Here is a 22,275-nt window from a genome sequence, read left to right on the forward strand (position 1 = left end):
GCTGTTCCCCTGTATTGTCTGACCTATCTTCAAACCCTGCCCGTGTGTTTAATACAGCAAACGGGGCTGTGAGATCCCAGTAGCACTGATCAACTCTCCTGTAGACACCGGGCAATTCAGCCTCACTTTTCTTTCTTGCTTCAGCTCACTTGACTGCAAAATGCAGTCAGAGATTTTTTTGTAAAAGACTATGAAACCTAAAGATAAAAATCAATCTTGTAAGTGCAAAACTCCTTTTGATCTATTTTTTTTCTGCCTTAGCATTTACTCAGTTTTAAACAATACAAATCATCAGATAACCCCATACTCATCATTTCTAATTTTTCCAAAGCCTCCTGGCACATTCAGCAGCATATTCAGGGAGTCCTGCAAGGAACATCAGCTTTGACTACTAAAGTTTCTTGTCAGCACCTCTAGGAACGAATTCTACACTTCATACATGCAGTTTGTTTTGTTTTGGGGTTTTTTTTTCAAGTGACATCCAGAGCCATCAGGAGATGTCCCTGGCATGGTTTCAGAGTTACCAGTCCCTGACTTTCATGTGGTATTGCAGCCACCTGTGGAAACGAACACCCATCAGTGACGAGCTGTGATCTGAATGACTTCCTGCATCCTCGCCCTGCTCAGGGAGATGTCAGTCACTGTCAGACTGTGACAGTGCCAGCGGTGCACGAAGGACTCACATTCCATTGGAGCTGTTTATTTCAGGCTGGTACAAAATGCCTCACCAGAGCAGAGAGCTCTGTTTCACCTGAGCCGTCTTTGCAGGCTCCAGCACACCCAGCTCAGCTGCTGGAAAAAGCCAGGTCTGCCACACTGTGAAAATGAGAAGTTTGCCATAATTGAAAAAGATTTTGCCAATACTGTCTTAAGAAACAAATGTACAGTCAATCTCTTGGTGCCTCTCAGAGAGATGAAAAAAGCACATTACACCCAGCCACTTTCTGTCTGACAAGGCCAGAGCAATCTCTGCCAAGTGCCATCCTTACAAGCTCTTCCTAAGACAGTGGAGGAAGAAAAACAAACATTGAGTCTGTTCAGAGCAGTTCCAAGAGTGCCTGGCTGGCCTGAAAACACAAACAAAAACCTGAACACAGCCAGAGGAGCACAGAACATCAAGGATTGTTTCCGTGCTCAAATGCACTCGTTCACGTTCAGAGGCTGAAGTGAAAGACTGTCACCCAGACAATGACTTCATACATTGCTTGTGGCTTTGAGTAGCCCCTGGAAGCATCCTTCACAGCATCTATATGTAGTTCTGGAAGCAGTTCCACAGGGACTGAGCCACTTGTTCTGAAGAAGTGGCTCCAGAAAATTCAGTCTGTTCACAGTGGCCAGCTCCTACACCCAGTGACAAGCAGCCACCAGCCACACAGACAGCTCTACACACATGACAGCTTTTCAGGTGACACTGGCTGTTCTCTACAGCTGCATCAACATCTGGAAATCAACATCTGTAAACACTGTCAGAGCTCGTTAGAGTTACTGTCAAACTGGCCTGATTTTTAAATCAAACTGATAAATAATAATACACAGCAGGAAACAAAGGCACATGAAGCCCACTGTAGGTGGGACAGAGTGAAGGAGGATGAGATCAGCTGCAAGGAGGCTGCTGTCTATGTGAACTTCCACTTGGTTATTATTTATCAGAGAACAGCCCTCAGTCCTGTACTCAAAGTGCCTGAGAACACTCAGTACAAAAGCTTTGGTAACTCACTCCTCTCAAAATTAATCTGAGCCACTGGAGTCATAATTACACTGTCATAATGAAGAGGGAAAAAACTCTTCTAACAACTAAATTCTTGTTGTAAATTGCATTTTGAAAGCGGTAATTCCCTCTGAAGTAGGCATTATCATGTCCTACTGCCCACATCAGTTCATTATGGTGCCTCTGCTCTCCCAGTGGAGCCCTGGCTTGGTAAATGAATGTTTTGGGATGATATTGCCAACTTGGGACTTATTACTTAATTGAATATGGAAACATTTAGGCCATTAGCATACATTTAGAAGTGTCTTATTTCACAGATGTTAATTTATCTTGGGGAATGCCCTTCTTTCTTCCCTCCTCCTTTTTCAATTCTTTCCCTGCAGCCAACTTATTTATTCAGCCAGGTCCTAGTTCAGCCATTTGCAAGCCTGTGGTGAACAGCTTGCTATTTTAAAACCTTCCCAAACTGAGATTTGAAGTCTGTTTTCCAAAAAGTGCACAGCCAAGCACTTCCTATCTTCCCTCAGAGCTGAAAAGTATCACCAGCTCTAGGTGATTAAGAAAGCCTAAACATCTCTAGCTAAATAATGAGATTTTTCAGGCATTCCAAGTTGTTTTATCCACCTAATTATTACAAGATCTCAAAGCCATGCATAAAACTTTTCTCTGCATATATCTCACTTTGGGAATTTTTAACTAATATATTCCCTCTAACAAAAGGGTCGAGAAGGTAGAATAATAGAATAAAGGAAATCCCCACCATTCCTTCCTTGTTAAGAGATACTGGGAAACTTACAGTAAATTCCTGAAACTTGCCAACCTGCACAGGACCCTGCATGCCCCAAAGTAAGCTCCCAGTCACTGCAGAGGTGTTGGGTCCTAGAGCTTGGTTTCTTTACCACGTTTCAGCGAGGACTGAACATCTGTATGGTCACAAACAAGCTGCTTTTTGAGAGCTTTTTGTAGGCTTTGAAAATTAATCAAAACCACCAGAACTCGCACTGGATCCAGTGCTACAGCCCAGCCCCTTCAGGCAGCCCCTGTCTGCGTGGAGGGGGAGATCCCAGCTTTGCCCCTTCTCTCTGTGCCTCCCCTGGCCCAAGAGCATCACCCTGCAGTGCTGAGTCTGGCTCCCAAAGGAGCTGTTTCTGCTTCTCCAGCTCCCGTGCCAGAGCTGGGAATGGGCCTGGAGGAGAGGCTGCATTACCACAAGGAGGTGTTTCAGCCCAAGAGAGCCAGGACAAATGAAAGAGGCCCATACAACAGCTGCTCTTGCTGAAACTCTGTCACAAGTTTATGTTGTTCCTTGCAGCAGCTTTGGTGTTTATTCTCTTGGCTGCAGCTCCTTTCTCTCTCAGCAACGCACACACCCACAGCTCCCCTCCTTCCCCCTCCCACTGAAGGGCTGATGGTTATTTAAACACCTCTCTGAACTACAGTGGGAGCATTCAAAATTGGCTCTCTCCTTCTGGGTTCAAATTTCTCCACAAACAATGGCTTCAGCTGCTGATGACTGACATTTTTCTTTCAGGGTTCACAGACTGCTCCAAACTACAGACTGGCAAAGCAATTACTGTCTCAGCTAAATCTAGAATGCAGACATGGTTTAGAAAGGGTCTCTCAACATAGCATTAATTTATTTTTATTTGATAAATCAAAGTCAGTTAGCACTTCTAGCTGCAGAGGGAAAAAAAGCCTTCATAGATGAGCTCTAAAAGTTCAGAATCCTATCCCTGAAATAAAATAATAAATAAAGCAAACAAGCAAGGAAAAACCCAGCAGGTGATTTAAAGCCATTTTCAGTATCTGTTAGCCTGAGTAATGAATACCTACAATAGACAATTCCTCAAAAGGATGACAATCCTCAAACCCAAACCCTCCAGAGCTTTCAGGCATTAGATCTAAAGGTTTATGAAGAGGTATCTCTTTGTTGATAAGCCTTTACACAGCACAATGCACCAGAGTTCACCAGGCACAGCTGAGGAAGGAACAGGTAGACCACAATTAAAAATAAGTAGGGAAATAAAGTGTCCCTCCATTACTTCAGAGCAGATGTCTGTCCTGCTTACATCAGCCAAGTGCACAACCACAGGGACAGGTCAGAGAGCCACTCAAGTGGCTACAGCAGATTTTGTGAGCTCAATTCTCTGACTTTAGTGCAGCCAAGCACGGCCACTCGCACAGGCTGAGGTTTGTGCCCAGCACTGCTCACGTGGCACCAAACCCAGCACGCTGTCATCGTTGGAACACGGCAGAATTGCCCTCTTGTTCCTGGAGAACAGGAGAATGTAACAGCCTTTACTCTAAGAGCACTCAACAAACAACTGATGCAAACAAAACAGCGCTCGGGTTTGGACGCAGGCTCTAGATGTGTCACCTTCCAACGCTGACACAAACTCTACCCTGTACTATTGCCACTAAATATGTACATAAGGGGATCACTGATCCTGGGTTTCAGAAATGAAGCTCCTAAGGACACCCACCATGGATTATACGCTGCACTAAGTGCTCAAGGGCCACATCAGTTTGGCCAATGATGTCCAACATGCGCAGTTCTGGTATCCTGAAGGCAAAACTTCTGCATTGGCAGCCAGGGTTCAGTTTCACCATTTTGTGATAGATTTAGATCAGATTCTATCTACTATAATACAGATCAATGACTCTGTGCAATGAACTATCTACCCTAGGTTATTTATTGTTGGTATTCTCTGTGATGGGGGTGAAGAGATCAACCAGCACCAATACTGATTCTGTAGCAGCAGCTCCCCTTCCCTCCACTCCCATAGGAATTCCAAGCCATGGGAAGGGGGTGTGGATGTAGCAGCCTGGAAAAAGAGAGGTGACAAACACTACAGAGCAGTAAGCTGGGAAATAGAACCAGCACTGAGGGGTGCAAAGGCAGGAGACAGAGGTGCAGCTAATCAGGGAGTCAGGGCTCACTGCAGGACACGGTGCTGTGGTGTGAGACACTGCTCAGGGCTGTGAACACCGGGCAGGACGGGCTCCAGGAGGGACCAGCAGAGAGAAAACTGTTCTGAAAAGTGACTGATGCTGTGCAAACTGGCATCTGATAAAGTGACAAGATAATTTATTACCACGGCTTTACACACAGATGTTACAAGGATCTGTCAGATCTGTTTAAGTAAAAACCTTAAAAATCTAAAAGAATTCAGATTTGCCATTAGAAGTGGCAAACTAACGTTCCTATTTTTTTGTGACCAAAAATACACTTTGAGATTGCCTGATGCATTTCATATGAGTGTGTTCATCCTGGATAAATGTTACCCTTAAAAAATGTGAAAGCAGCACTGAAAAGTCAAATTATTTCAATAATTTCAAATCAAACATTACTTTCCCTCCCATTAAATGTCTTATTCCTCAGTGTACTTAGCCTTTATTTTTAAAAGTACTTTGGAAACAGGAAAAGTCCTTACCTGGATGAGATTTCATGTTTTACTAGAATATCAGAGGAAGAGAAAGGAAGTTCTTTGACCCAAAGTTTTACAAGAATGTTCTACATGCTCAGGCACCAAAATATAGATAAAAAGAGAGCTCCTGAACTTGTCAGCAGTAACTAGGAAAGTGCAAGGAACTGGAATGGACATGTTCATCATGTGCTGGATGTGTAATCCCCCGGTGCTGATACAACAGTGAGAAATCCTCGCGCAGATCAAACAGCTCTGGGGCAGTGTGTGCACAGCAGAGCCCTGTGTGTTATCTCAAGCCCCAGTGTTTGACGCCTCGTTATCTGTGCTCGCACACCTCCAGCCACTGCCCTTGGCCAGCCCCTCCCTCCTGCCCGCTCCCCTCCATCAGCCAGCCGGGATTGGAGCGCATCCCGCTGACATCTCCACAATCAGGGCCAAGTGTGATGGATGGCAGGAGCAGCACCTGCAAACACGGCAGCTCACACCCTGTCAGTGCCAATCACCCTTACCATCCATCTTGCCTTTACCCAGCAGGCCCTGACAGCCCTCTTTCATATTGCTCCATTTCTTACTACAAAGGAGCTGCTAATGTGTTCTCCACTGAGAACTAAGCACTTCCGTGGGAAGAAAATAAACACTCAGACACCGATTCCATAAACTGGGGGATTTTTAGTACCCCAAACCTCCCCATTTCTAAACAAAACACCAACAACAACAAATCAAACTTGATTATAGCTGGGAAATACAGGTTAAGTTGACTTCTGCTAATGTTCTTCAGCTCCCTAAATTAATGAGTTATATTGAAAAAATAGTTTTCCCTGGCTAAATCTTACAGTGTCTCCAGAATGCAGCAGAACGATAATTCTGAAGTGCTAGATCAGCAAGCCAGAAGTGCAATCCCAACCAGTGCAGCTTCAGTGTCAAAGGGCTCCCATTCCTGTAAGGTTTGTAGTTTCCAAGTGATCAGGAGCGGAACGGAGGCAAACGGAGCCCTTGCAGCAGGACAAGCAAGATAAACCTGTCCAGTCTCTGCCTGCGAGACTGGGACAGTGACCCTGCAGCGCAGGGACCCCGAGGGCAGGCAGTCACCCCAGTCACCCCAGTGCCTGCTAGCAGAGCACCCATGCACTGCTCACACTGCTTCAATCCATCGGTGGCCCAACCACGCCTTGCCCAGGCTGGATCAGGCTCTGCGATGGATTTGAGAGGAGGATAAGAGGCCTTGGAGTGCAACTGCAGCTCCTGGGTCCTGCTGCAAGGCAATAAACCAGAAATAACAGCCGGCTGCAAAGGCCACTCATGTGAGTAATGGTTTGCTGGATCTGTCTCTCAGTTTTCTGACACCGGCTCAGTCAACGTGAGTTGATTCTCAAGGCAGAGGATGTTAACTGGAATAATTTTAACAGAAGGAACTATTTTCTTCTTACTATAATCTGCAAGTGCAACAGGAGGTAATAGAGTGCCCTAGAAGTCAATAGTTCTTAAGCACTTGTCTCCACACTGCCACTGACAATTTTGGGCCATTAGCAAGTCACTTAGGAAAGCAGGAAAGCTATTTTGCCACCCATAAGATGGAGAAAATTATATTTGCTTGACTACCTCATAAACAGGCTATGAAAGTTAATTCCTGCTCATACAGTGTGCTGAACACAGCAGAAAACCCAGGAGCCTGCTGGAGAAGCCTTTCCCCTGGCAGCAGCAGAGGGGTGATTTCCCCTCAGCCCTGCTGCAGGAAGGCCAGCGCTGTGCCAGCTCACACTGGCAGAGAACATTTATTATGATGAAGCAATGAAGACACAGGACTTTCACCTTCTTAGGTTACAGTGCCTAACTCCTGCTTACCTCAACCTCATTTTTACATCAGGACTGAGCAGTGAAAACGCTGAAACGTAGAGGTTGTATTTCAGAAGAAACAGAGATATTTTAGTTTTCTCATAGGTTTTAAACTGGCCAAAGTAGGCCACGAGATCAGTTAGAAGGGGGGGGGGGGGAATCATTTATGAGAAGATTTTAGAAGCTGTTCAAACCAGGATGTGGAAGGAGCTGTTTAATCGACAGAACCAGAGCTATAGAAGGAAGAGTAAAAGATGTACAATAGGGCTCTTCTCAGTCTGGCAGAGGAGCTACAAACTCAGGGTTGGGGTACCATGAAACAGCCACATCATCTACAGCCTAGGGAAAAGCCCATCTCATCACAGAGTTTATGTGGCTGGTAACCTTCCTGATCACCACTTACTCCCTGATTGTTTCTGCTACTTAAATATGATTTGGTTCAGCACTAAGAATAAGAGTTGATTTAGCCCAGCACCAGAAGAACACACAAACAATTTGATAAAATGCCAGTCTTGTTCAGATTTCCTTGCTGTATAAATTGAGTGCTAATGATCTCCACTCTGCTCCCCTCATGTACTTATGCAGCCCTTTTCATGTTTGCTGGATTATTATCGATTGATTGTTAGATAAAACAGCAAATAAGAGAAGTTCATGTACCATAAACTCTAGGGGCCTTTTGGGGAAAATTTTCCCAATTATCAATAAGCACTGCTTATTCACTACCACAATTTCACTCCAGTCCCTGTATTCCCACACTTATCATCAGAAAGAAGATATTAAAAATACCAGAGGGAAATCACAAAGCCTCTCAATCGTTTATAAAACTGGTACCTACAGATGTCCAACCCCCAACTCACGTTTACAAATGAAGAAATAGCAGAGAGTTTATAAAAAAGACCCTTACTTTCCCCAACTATTTGAGGTTTACAAGCTTCTGTTACAACCTTCAGTCATTTCCTCACACAGGATTCACTAAATATAATTATAAATTGAATAACTGTAAAAAAAAAAAAAAAGCTGCTGCTTTTTTCACTCATGAATATTTCTAGGGCTGACACGCAGTAGCTTAAGGCAATTCTAGCTCTATAATTTCTTTGCTGATTCATCTCCAGAAATAGTAAAACAAATTTAAAAGGCTGCAAGCAGAAAGTATCAATCCTGTTGACTTTAAAACAAAATAGAAGGTTATGTTTATTAGGCCCAGCAAAGCCTAAAAAAAGCTAATAAAAACCAGAACTGTACCTACAGTGTGGATTCAGAAAACTCCTGTTCCTAACTTTAGGAAACACTGCCACCCCTGCACAAATTGACTGTAATGTCTGTAACAGCACAGAGTTAATAACCAGCAGGAACTGCTGCAAACAGGAATTGGAATTGTGTAACAGCAGAGCTCTGAGGCCTGAACTGCTGAAAGCATTTGGAAGGACTGACATGAAATTATACTTCGTGTTTTCCTTTCTCAGCAAAACACTTCAAATAAAGTTCTCACTGTAGTTTCAGTTTCCAATATGTGTATCATGAAATTGGAGAAAAAAAGCAAAACACAACAGACTGGGATATTTTCTATGAACTTCAGGAACTTTCAGCACCCATGATGGGAAGGAAGAGCCTTCAGCCTTCCCTGGCCAGCAGCACATGGGAAGGTGAGAAGGTGAAAAAGGGGAAGCAAGTGCTGAATGAAGCTGAGAAATTACTCCGTTTCCAAAGGCCCAGTGCTCCAGTTGAAGCTTTCAACCTACAGCAATATTCCATATTTACCCACCATCTATATTTTATCTCCTTCCTTTCCTCTCTCTCACACCCATACAGAGTCAAGACAAATATTTTTAATTTCCCTAGCTCATTAAAAAACAAAACCTAGACCTTGGCTCTTATGGTCCAACTCTTTCACGAAATTAAAAGCAGTCCATCAGTTTCATGTTCACTCCTCTAAATCTTCCCTTGTGCAGAACAACAGCACAAGATAAAAACCAAAGGTACCTTTCCCAACATATTTTAGTACTCAGCAGTTTCTAGAAGGCTCCCCTTGACGACAATTTCCTGTTAGAAAGGGGATAAGGTTTACTCTGAACATAATAGTTCTGAAACCAAAAATATTCAGTAGTGATGAGTAATTTTTTACTTTTGGCTGTTTTGCATGTCTGTTTCTTCTGTTCTGACCCGTATATCCTATATTTTCCATCTGTTCAAGCCATAATTTCCAGTCCACTGGAGCAAAAGCAATGGTAAAAGCATTTTGCCAGCAGCCCCTGGCCTCACTTTATGAATGCAGTTCCAAATCTTGCTGCCACTCAAGGCAGAACTTCGAAATAAAAATTAATACAATTTTTCTCATAAAAGAGTTACGTTGGGGGAGGGGAGAAGGGACCTTTTCCTCTATCAGAGAGATGATCAGAATGAGAAAAGACCAGATGGATGGAGAACACATCATGGAGGGATGAACACAGCACAGTTCTGACCAAAAACCCCAACAAAAAAGCCTTAGGGATGCTGTAACCAGATCAAAGAGAGGAATGGCTCCCTGGAAGCACAGTTAAACAATGTTATAACTACTCTGGACTGCAGCAGGTTAGAGCCTGACAGCCAGGTTCTCTCAGAAAAGCAGGTCAAGAGAAATCAAAACTCAAGAAAGCAACACGAGTAACAGCAAGAAGTTACAAAAGTTTGTTTTTAAAAGGTAACAGCAAAGTGCTGTTTTTAAGACAAGAGTGCCACACTTTTCATTTTGAGCTGATATTCGCTCCCTATTTTTAGCTTTTTTTGTTTTATGATCCCTTAGATCTCAAAATAAAAAGCTACAATCCAAACACATCTTTTCCTTTTTGTTTCAGAAAATTCATTTTAGAAGCCTTCTTTAAAAGTTCAGGTGCTGAGTTTTCATCCTAATTTAAACAAAGCAAGGTTTGTGAAAATTTAATAAACCTACATGTAACATAATTATCATGGTTGTAACTAGCTCTTCTTCTAATGGATTACAGCTCATGGAAACAGAGATGCTTTGAAGTGAGATTTCCAGGACTCTACATTTACAGAGTAAAAACAATAAACATTTTTACCTTAATTCTCTTTTAGATTAAAAAAATTGGTTTTAATATAAACATTATATTTTCAAATTCAAAAAACCACCTAGTTTCAAATGTAGTAGAAGTTCCCGTGTCTGCTGATGCGATCCCTTCTAAGTCATCAGTATAGGCAATAAACATATCCCAAGATATCCCTGAACACTTGCTATGAGGAACTTGGATTGTTGAAATCAGCACTCAGGAAACAATTTAAATCTTAGATTGACTCAGAAAATGAGAACTGATGCAGTGAGGAGAGGTGTTTGTCCTCCACCAGATGAAAAAGAAATAATTGCCCTTGAGTTAGCAGCTAAGTGCTGCGGTTACTCAGTTTACATTTATCACACACCTGCAAAGGAAAAATGTCCTGATTTTAGGGCAAACCATTTCCCCCACAAATCCCCCGCAAACCTTCCTGGGGAAGGGGAGGGGAAAAAAAATTACTCTGTTAAGCTCTTACTACTTAGGTGAGCGGTGTCACCTCTGAGTTACTCCTTGCTCCAGGCCAAGGCAGACATCCAAGTTCAACAATGTTCCATTTATGGCCTTGCCCCATTTTAAGCCCTGAAATGTGAGATGTGTAACCACCAGAGAAAGGAGTTTCATCTCAAGTCACAGCAGGGTGTGATTTCTTAGGTGGCAGCTCCCAGCACCTCCAGTGCTCAGCACAGCTGTTTTATGAACACAGTTCCAGATGTGTGCTACTTGAAGAGGGGAGGTCACTGCTCCCTCCCACAATGCACATGCTCTTTGAGAGGAATGTTTGGGGAGCTTTGGCAACACCCACCATTTCTAGGACAAACACCTAAGACAAATCAGCTTATCCCCAGAAGCCAGAGTCTGACATTTACCTCCAGCTCAGGAAGAGGTGGCACAAGCCATTGCTAAGGGATAAAAGAACGGAACCATCTCTGCACACACGGATTTCCACACGTCAGCCACACAACCCTCGTCTGCAGTGCTGGAGCACAGGGCAAGCTTGGAAAGAAGACAGCTGGACAGCAGCCCCCCTTGCAGGCACCACACATCTGCTCTGTGTGCCCCAGCCCAGCCCTTGCTGGTCCTCCTTGTACTGCACTGGTGTAACACCTCAGTGCTTGGGCAGGATGAGGCGAATCCATGTGGCACTTGATGTTACGTTCACACACCAACCAACCCCTCCTCAGGGAGTTTCTCATTGTCAGCAATTGTTTTGGTCTATCAATAATTCCTAGGAACCTCAAACATCCCGTAATACAGAACCAGGCTCACAACAAGCTGGGGAGAGAAGCTGAAGCATGTGAATCCTACTTAGATAACCAATTCTTGCTCATTTCCTATAAATAACTGCAGATTTAAGCTTCATTAATCTCAACATGAGTCCAGTGAGAGATTAGGAGAACTGCAAACTCCAGCTCCCAGGACTTCAGATGTTATCTCCTCTTAGTACATAGATATATCCCAGCTCTACCGTTTCAATTTTTGTAAGCATTCCTCGAAGGACAACTTCAAGAAAAGGCCTTTCTCACTCCAGGAGATCACATCTCGGACAATTCATACAAAATCAGACCGAACAACATGAGAAATGCTGAGTCAACCAACTGCAATACAATCAACCAACTGCAATACAACGTCTGGAGAGCAGCAATGGATGTCAGGCAATTTATACAGAGCAAGTGACTTCCAAGAGCAGAGAAACTGTAAGGTACCAAGGAAACACAAAACAGCCTTACCTCAGTGTGAACTGATCTTCTGTCGAGTTCTTAGCAACAGACACAAGGAAAGTCAAAATGTCCCCTTGCTTGACAGTCTTTGGTGCATACTGGATGACAACGTTATTATCCAACCTCATTTCAGTTAAAGAAGGGGCAGCATGTGTCTGGTAAAGGAAAACACTTCCAATCCTCTGCAGGGGAGGTCCTGACTCATCGATGTCATTGCGCCCCGATCGGATCCCGTTACTTTTCCTCACATCCTCCTTGGCGCATTCCCCTCTCTCATCTCCTGCTTGGATGGAGTAGTACAGCTCCACGGGGCTCCCTTCAGACTTGTCCATCTGTTTCTTACGGCCCGTGAGCACCGTGGGGGGGTTGAACCAGCTGGGCAGCAGCTCCAGCTGTGCCACGCAGAGCCCCAGGTCCCCCCCGAGGCGGCAGCTGCCCCGCACCTCGCGCGTCTCGCGGAAGGCGAACACGCGCAGGCAGGGCAGCCGCTCCGAGGGGCTGTACTCGTCCCAGTCCCTGCCCACGATGTAGAACAGCACCTGCACCCTGGGCTTGCTCAGGTAGATCTTGGTGCTCATGATGAAGGCCTTAAGTTTCCAGTTAAAGGAGAACTTGTTAGTAGATCCAAAGGGATTTGAAGACAACATTAAGTCCTGGGGCACTACTTGTTCAATGGAAAAAGGTCCGTAGCTGGCGTTTAACACAGGCGGACTCTTGGATTTGTAGATCAGAAAGGATTCCACTCGGGACTGCAAGCTGGAGTTCCTCATAATATCCTGGTTGGCTTCCTTCAGAAAGAAGGAAACATCCGCGTTGTGGATACGATAGGTCACAGGCAAGTAAGTTGGCAGCAAGGAAAATCTCTGTATGCTCTCCAGGATCCCTCGGCTCTCAGTCACTGTTGAAAGGAAAGGAGAGTTTAAAGGATCAGATCTTCAAGCCATGCTGTGCTATAACCTCACTGACTTTACTGAGGGCATCAACAGTGCTGCAGCTGGGATTAGTGGCAATAAACCTCATCAGTCCATGCAGAGGTGGCCTAGGTAGATGATGATTTATCTAATCAGCTTGGAAAACAATGGTTTATGACACATTCTGCATGACAGCCAGATTAAAAGAAGTAGCTTGTGTAGGTTTACACACGCCAAAGGTCACATCTTCACTTGCAAGAGGTATTTATCATCAGAGAACAAAATTACCCAGTCAGCAGCAGCAACCCCAGATCACTGCACAGGCACATCTAAACCAATGTGATCATTACAGCAAGCTCCACCTGCACAGGAATCCAAGGCAATGACTTTACACCAAATGCTGCAAATGGACCACTCAGAGCTCACTTCAACCTTTTCAGCACTCTCAGGCAATACATGGACTCTAAAAGGCTTCCTGCACAAGGCTGAATTTCACTTTAAGAACAGTTAGCACAATAACACAATTTACACAACAGCTTCTTTACATCACTCTGGTGCTGAGGACTTCAAAAGGAGCTGTGTTTGCACCCAATTTACAGTCCCTTCTATTTCACTTTACCCATGAGTCGAGGGTTTTTTCTGCAAATCACCATCAGGATTTGTGCCGCTGTCGTTGCCTAACCCTACACTGTCCCCTAATACAGCTGCATTATCTGGGGGCTCTACATCACTGCACACAAAGAACATCTCCAGTGACACTGAGCCTCTCCCACTGCAGGGCACCCATTGTAACTGTGCCATCCAGCAATCACCTGAGGCAGGCTATCGTGCTAAAGAATAAGCTCTGCATCCTTTCTAGGAACTGTCAGTCCCGAAGAACAAAGACAGACACACTGTTAAATACAGATGCAAACACAGTATCACCTTTCCTGTTTGAACAGCTGACCTTCAGGCTCACATCTTCCACCCTAATTATGAAATAAATTGCCTTTTTTTTTTTTCCCCCACAGCAAATTCAAATCCTTACCCTTATTCAGAAAGGGGACAAAGGCTTACCACAGATGGCATTCAAAGACAACCCAGTTTCTCAAGCTCTAATTCACAAATGCTTTAGTAGTCTTTATTTTTTTGTTTGGCATCTGACCTAAATATTTATGCTCATGAGTACTGTGGTGGCCTAAACTGATGCCAGTTACTCCTAACCATGAATCTTCCATCTAGGTATTGCAATCCACTCTGACCAACATCAGACAAGTCATTTTTCCTGTACTGCTGTTCTATGCCCAAAAAATAAAGGGTATTACTGTTTCTTTCCCCTTCCCCTTTGTCTGTGCAGACTGCAAACATGACGCTTATCTTACTATTTATGTAGGAGCAGCACCTAAAATCCAAAGGCTGAGATCATGGTTAGGGTCTCCAAGCCCTAACACAATGCAAAACAATAAACCGAAGTTTAGAAAAAGGAACAAAAGACTTTCTAGACGTAAAGCAAAATCAGCTGACTTCTTTAAAAAAAAAAATCCAGAAAAACACCTAAAAACCAGCAACAAACCAGAACAAAGTAACGCTGGATAAGAGTGGGCATCACTCAGAAGGAACCAATCCCACAATGAAAGAGGCCAGGAAGAGAGGATTCAGAAGAGTTTCACAGCTTCACAAAATCCTTCTCCACATCTTTAAAAAGTGGAATTCCTCTTCCAATAAACAACTGCAATAAAACCTTACTTTAAAAAGTTTAATTAAGGTCTACTCAAACCCCAAAGAACCGGAAATAAAATCTATCTGAAGAGTCAGGAAAATGGCCCCAGAACACATCAACATATGAGACAGTAAACTGCATGAGCACTAAAAGACTGAAATCCTGTGATTCCCCCAGAGGTGGCAAATTCATCTTAGATCTTATATAAAGATCTTTTTAAATAAAGAGTAAATTGCAGAGCTTTTTTACACACAAAAATACCCTTCATTTTATCCTTAGTCTTTAGAGCATTCAGCTCCCACTCTTCCTCTAGATACTCACTGAGAGCAAATGAAGTTTTTGGAGACCTTTTTCTGGATAATCCTCCAACAAAGATTTCCACCAGCCCCAATGGCTTTGCTGGCACTGAGCTGCAGGGCTGGAGCTCTCCTCTCCAGCCCCGAGGCAGGATCTGTTGTGGTGCTGTTGTACTCAGCCCACCCAGCATACTTCCTTCCCCACCTATTGCCCCATTTATAAATTCCACACTCATTTCATTCTCCTCCCAACATCTTGGCAAAGCACAGCAAGGCATCAAAGAACTCAGAGTATTCCATTCTTTTATTCCCCTTATTTTGCTTGCAGCTGCCTCCCTTGCATTCCACAGGGAGAAGTACATTATTTTTATATTAAAATTAACCGAGTGTTTCACCTCATAATTTTTTAATCATTTATTTTAGTGCTTAAATGTGAGGGATTAAAAACCTTCCCTCTGTATTCCCCATCTCCACAGGACAATGTTCCTCAGATTTTGTAAATCAATGACTCTGAAGAGTAGGAGAGCAACACAAATAGGGGGAAAACAAAAAGAAAAGGTGAACTGCCTATGAAAATAGGAAACAGCCTCACCAGCTGGAGCAGGGTCCATTGGTTTTAAATTTCTGGGCAGTGGCAAACTGGTCCCTCACTGGTGTCCTTCCCCCCACCACCAGGCTGTGAACGTGCACTGAATATGAACTGGCTTGTGCTGGAAGCCAGCAGCAGCTTTCCAAACAGCCAAAGGCCAAAATTCTAACAATTTTAAACTTTTATCTGGGGAGAGTTCTAATCAGCACAAACAGAAAAAAAAAAAAAGGGCTCAAAAGCAACACTGAGCTCTGCAGCACCATCTGGATTTTGACCGTGAAAGTTTAAGGATTCTGAAGGATAAGAAATTAAAAACAAAAACAACTATCAGCGTCTTTAATTACAACCACAACTATTTTTGTAAAAATTATGCATGTTTTTACAAAGGCAGAATTGCAGAAGATTACAATTTTGTGTGTTATAGACCCAGCATAGAAGTGGTGTTTTAAAGATTTAAATTATATAATCTGTCCTAAATATTACATTCCATCTACACCATCATAATCAAAATTCCACTGGAATAACCCACCTGAATAATTAAGACAAGAATGACACAGTGACTCTCACTTTAAGTGTGTCAAACAAAAAGGAGGGGGAACTGGAGTGCTGTTAAGGAACCAGCAACAGAGACAAAAAAAATAAATAAATTCATTAACTGCAATTTACCTTTACTGTGCCACTGTGTCTGAAAACTTCTCTGCATGGAGACCCTGGCAGCAGAATAAGCAAGTGCAGCAGTGCAGGGCATGAACCAGCCCTGCCAATTCTGTGTGGATGTACAGCACAGAGTGGGACCAGACTAAAACTCTGAGGAGTTTAAGCCATAACCCAGAGACATGCACTCAGTTTAGAACTGATCAGTGGTGCAAGCTGCAAGAACAGTTCACCTTAAGCTGAATCACTGCAGAGGAAACTCAGATTCCTGTGGAAGAGCACAGCCAGGGATGCCCCACAGCACCAGAATCCTGAGGGCTGACCCCCAGTGCAGGAACTGCTCCACCAGGCTCTGGTGAAGCCACCCTACCTCAGCTGGGAGCTGCTCACAGCATTCTGGTTTCAGGAGATGATCCCCAGCAGTGCGAAGGAAACCAATGAAACCTGATTTTGATGCCTTGCTTATGCCAGGAGCATTATTCCTCAATCTCTTGCAACAAGGACTGTGTCTGACCCCTCATGCTGTGAGGGGTCTGTTGAGGATTTCAATCATAACCACCTGAGATGTTGTCATAGGATGGTTTTCTTTCCTCTCTCCTTAGTAAATCTTCCTCTGGCTGATACTGGTTAAAAAATACTTGCCACTGATGGAAGAAGCAAACAATTTGTAGGTCAGTGAATTTGAAAGCATCTGAGAAAAAGGCAACGTGTTCAGTTTGCTCCTGCACAGCCAAAGTTTGTGCATCAATCCCTCAACATGCCATTTGTACACTTGCTGCATTCCCCTTCCAGAGTCACACTGCTTTCCTCATTAAGCCATGAATTTGTACTGCAGCCTGGCCAAAAATCTTCAGTCTTTCTTTCTCGGTATCATGGAACAGCAGCTTTCAGCCAGTGACAGAAACACTCCTCATAGCTCAGTTTTACTGCAAAGTTATTGACCATGGCTCCAGAAAATGGAAGGAATCTGCCAGACCACTAACTTCACTCTGTACTGCCAGATCCTTGGGATTTCAGCCCTCAGTTACTTTATTTTTAAAACTGTTCAATCCACAATCATCCAGCATTCATGAGATAAAACTCTTCCAATCAATTATATAATGCTACTATTAAAAAAAAAAAGCAAATTGTGTTTTTCTTGTAGATTGAAGGGAACAACTTCTTCAGAAAATTGCCTTCCCAGCTGCAGGCTCAGGCTGGTAATGCAATAGATGGAATTTGTTGCTGTATCTTGGGGATTGAGATAAGTGGCTCTTTTCAGTAAGGCCAAAAAATTTACCTTTTTAGTTCATTTCAGCTGCTCTCCTTGAAACTTCTGAACACTTCTGCTCTTCTTGGTTTACTATGAATTGAAATAATTTTAGCCAAAATATCAAGAAAAAAAAATCTGCTAGTGTGATATATTTTCAGCTCTGGAATGTAATGTCACAGGAGATGTCTGTTCCAATAAAACTCCGTGCTCACTTTTGAAAAATTAAGGTATTTCCAGTTTCACCTAGTTAAGTGGCTGAATCTGCTAATGCTCCAAAGGGAGGCATTGTAAAGCCAAGCTATAAACAGAGTGAATCCCTTCCCCAGGTGTAACTCAGCCAGTTCTTAACACAGGGATGATCTGCTCTGCCACTTGATGTCACTTCCAGTGGACAGAGAGGATTCAGACTGTGTTACACCATCATCTGAGCAGGATCATTCCCATCCTACAGGATTTGTAGGCTGTGTGTCATGTTCCCTCCTTAGGTTCCAGCACCCTCCGCAGCCCTTAAGCACAAATAAGGATGACTTCCTGTGCTCCTTCTCTGGCCAGCCTTGTGGCAGCTTCAGTTTCCTTAGAACCACTGGCACTGCACTTTGAAACTTTGGATTAAGGGCTTGTTCTGCTTTATTGCCAGCAGCTTTATGACAGTGGCAAACTGTAAGGGGAGGCTGAGGACTAAACCAGTCAGATTCTCCTGTAGACTTCCACTACCCTGCTATATGAAAAAAAACCCCAAACCCACAGGAAATAAACAAAAACCAACCCAACCCACGCCAAGCCACCACACCCTCTTGTGGAACACCTCTGTCACACACAGATGCCAGGAAGCTGAGCCATCCCTTCTCTAGCACAGACACAGCGTGGTGGTGATCCCCTGCCTCCAATGCACAGGAACGGCCCAAAGGGTGTTTCTGCCCTGCAGATGAACTTGTTCTTCCAACTGAGCATTTCCTTATGAAGGCATTATTTATTTTAAAGTCTCCAGTGATCCCATTATTCCCTACACAGCTGTGCAACACAAGGCTGAAGCAGCAATTGATCACTATCAATTAACTGTCACTACTCGCACTGGAGCACTGAGTTCCTGTTACTCCTCACCTACTTGCTTGGAAGAGGAAAATCAGCATACCAGTACAGAAATTAAAGAATTGAGCCCATCTGCAGCAAGAACCCAAATCTCTCCTCCCTGTGCTGTCACACCATCAAAGAACAGTTTCCAAAAAAACTCCTGCTTTTGGTAACCAACACCATTCTAAAGGGCAAGTACCCAGAGAGCTGCGATAAGGCCAAATCGATGTGTCACAAAAAGGAAAGCAAAAATAGAACCCTGCAACCCAAGAGTCATGCATTTATCTGTAACAAATTAACAAGAAAAATGGCTTCAAGGCCCAAAATCACCAATTTCTTTTTAAATCCTCTCCATATTAGCATTTCAGACTGCTCTGCCTTGCTTCACTTTAGAACATTCCCTGTGACCGCTTCATCCTTGGGAAATTATCATTCTCCTCCAAGAGCAATGCTGTTCCCAACCTGCCAACTTCCCCCCCTCCCCCAGTTATTACAACTCTCATTCCAGCTCTGCATCTCTCTGCAGAGCTTGTTAGAAAGTCAGGGAAACATGATTTGGACATCAAGCTTGCAGACCACGCTGAAGAGCTTCTTGGTGAAAAGGTGACTCCTCATTTCTTGCAAGAGAATTTTAAACAAGTTGGAGTATTTTAAAGAGTGCAACATACACTTAACATCAGCAGATGCTGAATAAAGCAAATTAAACTTCACAAAGATGCAGACAAATCACCTGTACCATCATTGCTAAGAGGACTGCACATTTTCAAACCATTCTTTTTACAAAAACTATCAAGCATCACCACTGCAGTGAGAAAGAATTTGTAAGTGTTGAGTCAGGCAAAGAAGGAAGTACTCTGAGCCAAGATGCTTCAGCTTCATGAGGATCTGCCTGATCAGAAAGACTGTTCAGTTATTAATGTGTTTAAACAGAAGCCTTTGCAAGGGGAAACATCACAGCCTGTCCAGAAAAGCACACCTGAACCACTGTTACAAACACTCAGAAAAAGGTTTTCTGCAAAGGGAGCTCTTGCTCCACCAGAGGAAGCAACCAGCACCACAGAAACAATCCTCAGTCTCAGCACAAGTCACTGCCTGATGCTTCAAAAGCAGAGCAATAAACCAAAATGAATTCATCATCTTCACAAGCCTGACCATCAGGAACTTCTTGTGGGCTGCCCTAAATGATAATTCTGGAACTTTAATCTCAACATCAAAGGATTTCCACGCCATCCTGTCTGGAGTGAGAGCAGGCAGCTGATGCTGACATGCACAGCATCCCAGGATCAGCAGAGGTCACACACTGCTCCTGCACCTCTCACTCCTTACTCTGGTACCTGACCCCGATGCTCTCCCAGACACAGACTGAGCTCCCAGCTCATGCAGCAATCCAGGAACTCCAGCTGCCTTAGTGGGCCTGATTAACAGGCACATAAAGCCTTTTTGACAACAGAGCTGAGCTCTGATGACACAATATTTTCTTTGAATATCCCATTTTACTAAAGTTTGAAGAAACTTTTGTAAATTAATCATTGATGTTAGAACAGATGACACCTCATCATTCATTAGGGGAGAGATGAACAATCCTGAAGATGTTTTATTATTCACACCGACAGACAGACAAAGAAATCATTTAAATAAAAGGGCCTCAGAGGAACACATACACCTTTATATTACCATGTGATACAAAAATGATCAGAGAAAGATCATATAACAAAGGCAAGTTTCCACCTGAAAAGGCAGCAAAGTAATAATTACAGAGAAAAGTATTTAGATAAAAGGATATGACACTGTTTCACAAAATGATGTCAGCCTGAACACGAAAGGGCAAAGCAGTGATGGGCACCACAAAGTTTACAGTGAGAAAATCAGAAAAAGAAAAAAAAAAAAGCAAACAAAAAATAACCCCAACTCACAGTCACACTAACCACTGAGGGATAGGGAAAGAGTGGCAGAGGAAAGCTTTTCTGGCCCTCCAGACCCAGAACATCAGTAACCACCCAGGGCTGTTGTCCCCAGTCCATCAGCTGTGAGTGATTCAGGGGGAAAAGGTACCGGACACGGGGAGATCCATCCCCCTGCCGTGTGTCACTGCTCCGGCAAGCACAGAGCTCTCCCCACGCCCTCACCCTCCCCACACAGTGCCTGGCCTCTCCTGCAGTCCTGTGTGTTTATTTAATGAACCACAAAAGGAGAGACTCTCCAATGGAAGCAGCACCCGGACAGGAGGGATCCACCTGAGGCTCCAGACACTCAAACAGCAAAAGGACCAGGAGACAAGAGCTGCTGCATCCAACAGACTGAAATATTTGAGGTTTTCAACAGTAACAGTTTGTGGGTCTCCATTTCTGCCCTTCCTCACTTATGGCTCTACAGGCAGAGAAAGAAATAAATGAAGATCTCAAAGATTTAAAGAACAAAACAAACACAAGCAAAAAAAACCCCACAAAACTAGAAAGGTAAAATACTTGCCAGGAATATCTTGGCTTAAACGCAGTTTCTTAGTGAATTATGTTTGCAAACCAACAGAAAGAAAAGTAAGGTTGAGTAGCAGGGGGAGTGAGTGACAGGAGTCCAACACTCACTGTCAGATTGCTCATGACAGAGACAGAAATACAGGACTGGCAGGGAACAGCCTCACACTGGTTAAACAGACACTGGTCAGACAATCAGAAGCTGATCAGATTCTGCCTCACATGTCTGCAAAATTCCCTCTTCATTTTCTGCAGGGATGCCAGGGCTGTGCAGAGGCTGCAGTTCTGCTACCAGGCCATTATTGATGGGAGGAAAAAAGAATTCTAAGCACTAAATGAACACCTGAGTCAGCAAAAGGAACAGACCAGTTCCTGCTGCTGACCTTTCCTGAGACACCCACGTGTGGGCAGCCTAACCCAATTCCCCTGCTTTGGGAACCACAGCACACGAGTGTCTGTGCCTGCTGGCTGAGCATTCCTTCCCTCCAGAGTGTGGGGTTTTTTTAAATTCACTTTAATTTTATTAATCCGTATCACAGCTCTACATCTTGCTGCAGGCTCTGTGCCTAATACTGAATTCGTACAACCAACAATTACAATATTGATCTTCGATGGCTACATTCACTAACAAGATAAAAAAAATTAAGAAGATCTTTTAAACTCATATTTAAGTAACACCACAGTGCTAGTATATGCTGTAAATTTCCAGGAATTTCAATAAACCTAGCAATATTTCACTAAATACATACCCATTTTGCATACTATAAAGAAAGTGCAGCTTAAAAATACCTGAGTGTGTTCTCAGAAGGAACTGAAGATAGCAATGGGTACCTATTCAGGTACCTTTTGTACCTGGAAAGCCTGGAAATTGGGGGACACCAGAGGAGATAATACACACACAAACAGCTACACGGAAAATCTGCTTTTGGCAGCATGGGACACAGGCAGAGCTCATCAACACTTGGGTGTTTCTATCTTTCGCTGTGATCTCTGGGACAGACACACTCTACACACCTGGGAATGCAGTGTCCTCAATCCACAGGGTCCTCCTGCTTAGAGGATTCAGGAAACAAAGCTTTAATTCCTGCCCTGAAAAGCTGTTCTAAAGTAACACGTACAGTCCAAATCTGTCAGCAGCCACTAAGATCTCACCACCCTCCCCAAACACAAAGGCTACACTCATTAATGGAGATGAGTGAGATCCATCCTGACATGTTTTCATGAGCTTCTGAATCACTGGGGCTCCATCCTTCCCATGCAGTTTTCATTTGCCACGAGGTAACCTGACACATTCCTGAGCCTTTTCATCTCCTTGTCAACTAAGGAGGGAGCCAAGATCTCCCAGAAAAAGGATTTGCCTGAAAAAAAAAGGCACCCAAACACCAGAATAATTAATCAGGCAGTTTTGCAGTCTGACCACTGAATGCCATCGAACTTCTTGCAGGTGCTCAGCTACCTCTGACACCAGCAGGTGTGGTATCTGGTGTGCATGTGCACTTTTCTTACAGGGAGTTTTGCAGAGCTAACTGAGGCAGCACTTGGCTCTGTCTTGGGGGCTTCATCATCCCCAGGAGTACCCATGATAATCCACTCCCAAA

At 43.7% G+C, this 22,275-nt stretch overlaps 1 protein-coding gene across 1 annotated transcript in view; it reads right to left on the minus strand.

The window, feature by feature from the left end:
• Nucleotides 1-22,275, minus strand: part of TMEM132D (transmembrane protein 132D) — a 210,060-nt gene that overhangs the window by 146,942 nt on the left and 40,843 nt on the right. Inside the window, exon 2 of the mRNA XM_032128095.1 lies at nucleotides 11,744-12,632. Within this exon, the coding sequence (XP_031983986.1) occupies nucleotides 11,744-12,632 (889 nt within the window). The remainder of the gene's footprint in view (nucleotides 1-11,743; nucleotides 12,633-22,275) is intronic.

Source organism: Corvus moneduloides, chromosome 18 (genome assembly GCF_009650955.1).
Source record: "Corvus moneduloides isolate bCorMon1 chromosome 18, bCorMon1.pri, whole genome shotgun sequence".
NCBI lineage: Eukaryota > Metazoa > Chordata > Aves > Passeriformes > Corvidae > Corvus > Corvus moneduloides.